The sequence below is a fragment of the Mizuhopecten yessoensis genome, unplaced genomic scaffold (assembly GCF_002113885.1).
Source record: "Mizuhopecten yessoensis strain PY_sf001 unplaced genomic scaffold, ASM211388v2 scaffold8239, whole genome shotgun sequence".
Lineage (NCBI taxonomy): Eukaryota > Metazoa > Mollusca > Bivalvia > Pectinida > Pectinidae > Mizuhopecten > Mizuhopecten yessoensis.
This window is the reverse complement of record NW_018407448.1, coordinates 3,527-8,029: the sequence shown is the minus strand read 5'-3', so window position 1 is coordinate 8,029 and position 4,503 is coordinate 3,527. Positions and strand designations below refer to the sequence as shown.

At 36.1% G+C, this 4,503-nt stretch overlaps 1 protein-coding gene across 2 annotated transcripts in view; it reads right to left on the bottom strand.

Moving 5' to 3' along the window:
• LOC110455523 overlaps positions 1-2,093 on the bottom strand; it is a 3,435-nt gene extending 1,342 nt beyond the window's left edge. For both annotated transcript variants that reach the window (XM_021505704.1, XM_021505705.1), the window contains exons 1-2: positions 2,054-2,093; positions 1,681-1,839 (exon numbers count right to left, since the gene is read on the bottom strand). In XM_021505704.1, the coding sequence (XP_021361379.1) occupies positions 1,681-1,839; positions 2,054-2,069 (175 nt within the window). In that variant the 5' untranslated portion in view covers positions 2,070-2,093. The remainder of the gene's footprint in view (positions 1-1,680; positions 1,840-2,053) is intronic.
• Positions 2,094-4,503: the final 2,410 nt, after the last annotated feature.

Genomic DNA, 4,503 nt, shown 5'->3' with positions numbered 1-4,503 from the left:
GAGGAGTCTGTTAATGGGTTGACCATAAGTATGATATTGGAGTCTGTTAATGGGTTGACAATAAGTATGATATTGGAGTCTGTTAATGAGTTGACCATAAGTATGATATTGGAGTCTGTTAATGGGTTGACAATAGATATGATTTTGGAGTCTGGTAATGGGGTGATTATAGGTATGATATTGGAGTCTGTTAATGGGTGGACCATAAGAATGATATTGGAGTCTGTTAATGGGTTGACCATAAGTATGGTATTGGAGTCGGGTAATGGGTTGACCATAAGTATGATATCGGAGTTTGTTAATGGGTTGATCATTAGTATGATATTGGAGTCTGTTAATGGGTTGACCATAAGTATGATATTGGAGTCTGGTAATGGGTTGACTATAGGTATGATATTGGAGTCTGTTAATGGGTTGACCATAAGTATGATATTGGAGTCTGGTAATGGGTTGACTATAGGTATGATATTGGAGTCTGTTAATGGGTTGACCATAAGTATGATATTGGAGTCTGGTAATGGGTTGACTATAGGTATGATATTGGAGTCTGTTAATGGGTTGACCATAAGTATGATATTGGAGTCTGGTAATGGGTTGACTATAGGTATGATATTGGAGTCTGTTAATGGGTTGACCATAAGTATGATATTGGAGTCTGGTAATGGGTTGATCATTAGTATGATATTGGAGTCTGGCAATGGGTTGACAATAAGTATGATATTGGAGTCTGTTAATGGGTTGACCAAAAGTATGATATTGGAGTAGGGTAATGGGTTGACAATAAGTATGATATTGGAGTCTGTTAATGGGTTGACCATAAGTATGATATTGGAGTCTGGTAATGGGGTGACTATAGGTATGATATTGGAGTCTGTTAATTGGTTGACCATAAGTATGATATTGGAGTCTGGCAATGGGTTGACAATAAGTATGATATTGGAGGCTGTTAATGGGTTGACCATAAGTATGATATTGGAGTCGGGTAATGGGGTGACTATAGGTATGATATTGGAGTCTGTTAATGGGTTGACCATAAGTATGATATTGGAGTCGGGTAATGGGGTGACTATAGGTATGATATAGGAGTCGGGTAATGGGTTGACAATAAGTATGATATTGTAAGTAAATATCAAGATATGATGCAAGAGAATAAGACGCTTATTTAGACGGAATTGATGAAATGCAATTGGTTCTTTAAGTCTTATTATCAAAAGAACACATCACCACCGTTAAAGCGAATCTGAACTTGAAATTAATACTGGTTATCTCTCCTTTATCTTAATAAGCCTGGTATCAATTCTACTTCTTATGAATACAATAACATCCCTGCAAGGACTGGTACACAATTTGTCCCCATTAATTATCAATGGTCGGTTGAAATATTTATTTACCAGTTTAAAATTAAATGTTGTCGTCTAACGAAATCATGGACAATTTCCTGTTATAGGTATGGTGGCTTTGTAGTATTGAATACATTGTTAGGACCAAAATGACATTCCTACTGCGAGTAGAACCGGTGAATACAAACATATCGTGTTTCAAATCCTCAAGTTCTTAACCTCTCACGTCTGACAGGCGCCTGGTTATGTTGTTATCTCAAAGGAAAATGATCCCATTTCTTTATTATTATTATTATTATTATTATTAAAAGGAAATAGATAAATAAACAAGAATACATACGTGGTACGCAGGTTGTGACATTGAAATCCCGCGTTGGTGAACAAACACAATCGTGGTTTTCCTCTGTAGATGAGCAAGTTAAATAAAATTTCCCCGCATTTGATGATTTTGATGGTGTTAATATGAGGGGTCCGTTACAATCGAATTCTCCGTTATTACCTAAAGAAAAATAGAATAAAACAGGAAAACATAGATTTTCATGTTCTATAATCATTATCATTATACTAATTATTTGCCTTGAAATGTTCTAGCTTATGTCATGATTTTCCCCATAGATTTGTAAACATTTGAAGCGTGAAGGTGGTGAATTTAATGATATCTAGAAAGCTGATCTGGTTTGGCATTTAATAAGAAAACAAATTTGTTTACTTACGGCTAAGACAAGACATCTTTTACCAGGGAGTTGAAATCTGAAAAATCAATGAATGTAAGTATATCTATTTTATTAATATATTTTGGTATGTAATATACGTTAACAAAATATTTTTCACGCACGCATTAGGGATAAAACATTATTTTGTTTTTATATTGAACAAGCTATTTTTTGTTTAAGCAATGCTCAGCCGAGGTATAAAGAATATATATTTCGATGATAAGATAGATCAGCACTATTTATCTCTCTTATCACTGAGCCAATAACTTTAAAATTTCAATTATGGAAATGGATATTACCTTTAACTCAGTAAAAAGGTTTCCGCAATATTATGAAGGTAGGAAAATACTTCCCAAGAAATCATCTTCCGCTAATGGGATGAAATCATTTCACATTACGATTAGGATATATATATATATATATATTTCACTTATAACGTTACAAATTGACAATTCTTAGATACATATGATTCGATATTAAACTCGAATTTCATGAATGCCGTGTAAGAATAAATCCCAGCAACAATGTTACAGCTGACCATGATGGTTAATAATCCACAATTAGTGTTAACAACCTTGTGACGTGATCAATCTTTAGTGGGGAATGAGTTAAGCTACAATGTTACAGCTTACCATGATGGTTAATAATCCACAACCAGTGTTAACAACCTTGTGACGTGATCAATCACTAGTAGGGAATGAGTTAAGCTGCCCTGTTACACCTTATAATGATGCTTAATAATCCACAACCAGTGTTAACAACCTTGTGACGTGATCAATCACTAGTGGGGAATGAGTTAAGCTGCCTTGTTACAGCTTACCATGAGGATTAGTAATCCACAATCAGTGTAAACAACCTTGTGACGTGATCAATCACTAGTGTGGAATGAGTTTAGCTACAATGTTACAGCTTACCATGATGATTGATAATCCACAGCCAGTGTTAACAACCTGATGACGTGATCAATCACTAGTAGGGAATGAGTTAAGCTACAATGGTACAGCTTACCATGATGATTAATAATCCACAACCAGTGTTAATAACCTTGTGACGTGATCGAGCGCTAGAGGGGAATGAGTTAAGCTACAATGTTACAGATTACCATGAGGATTAATTATCCACAAACAGTGTTAACAACCTGATGACGTGATCAATCACTAGTGGGGAATGAGTTTAGCTACAATGTTACAGCTTACCATGATGATTAATTATCCACAAACAGTGTTAACAACCTTGTTACGTGATCAATCACTAGCGGGGAATGAGGTAAGCTGCCTTGTTACAGCTTATCATGAGGATTAATTATCCACAAACAGTGTTAACAACCTGATGACGTGATCAATCACTATTGGGGAATGAGTTTACCTACAATGTTACAGCTTACCATGATGATTAATAATCCACAAACAGTGTTAACAACCTTGTGACGTGATCAATCACTAGCGGGGGATGAGGTAAGCTGCCTTGTTACAGCTTACCATGAGGATTAATAATCCACAACTAGTGTTAACAACCTTGTGACGTGATCAATCACTAGTGGGGAATGAGTTAAGCTACAATGGTACAGCTTACCATGAGGATTAATAATTCACAATCAGTGTAAACAACCTTGTGACGTGATCAATCACTAGTGGGGAATGAGTTAAGCTACAATGGTACAGCCTACCATGAGGATTAATAATTCACAATCAGCGTAAACAACCTTGTGACGTGATCAATCACTAGTGGGGAATGAGTTAAGCTACAATGTTACAGCTAACCATGAGGATTAATCATCCACAATCAGTTTAAATAACCTGGTGACGTGATCAATCATTAGTGGGGAATGAGTTAAGCTGCCTTGTTACAGCTTACCCTGAGGATTAAATATCCACAGCCAGTGTAAATAAACTGGTGTCGTGATCAATCGTTAGTGGGGAATGAGATAAGCTGCCTTGTTACAGCTTTTTATGAAGATTAATAATCCACACCCAGTGTTAACAACCTTATGACGTGATCAATCACTAGTGGGGAATGAGTTAAGCTACATTGTTACAGCTTACCATGAGGTTTAATCATCCACAACCAGTGTAAATAACCAGGTGACATGATCAATCACTAGTGGGGAATGAGTTAAGCTACAATGTTACAGCTTACCATGATGGTTAATAATCCACAAACAGTGTTAACAACCCTGTGACGTGATCAATCACTAGTGGGGAATGAGTTAAGCTGTCCTGTTAAGGGGAAGTAATCCAAATATAGTACAAAGCAGTAGCTAACAAATTGTCGTGACCGAAATACAAATCGTTGGGTGATATATAGTATACATATTCAGAGGTCGGGGTTGGGGTGAGAGGTATGAATGTTACTACTGACAAAAACAGTCCTGAACCAGAAATATATGAAATATAGAAAGGATGTATTCCATATTGTTAAAGGTATGGTATAAACCGAACTTTGGAGTAAGT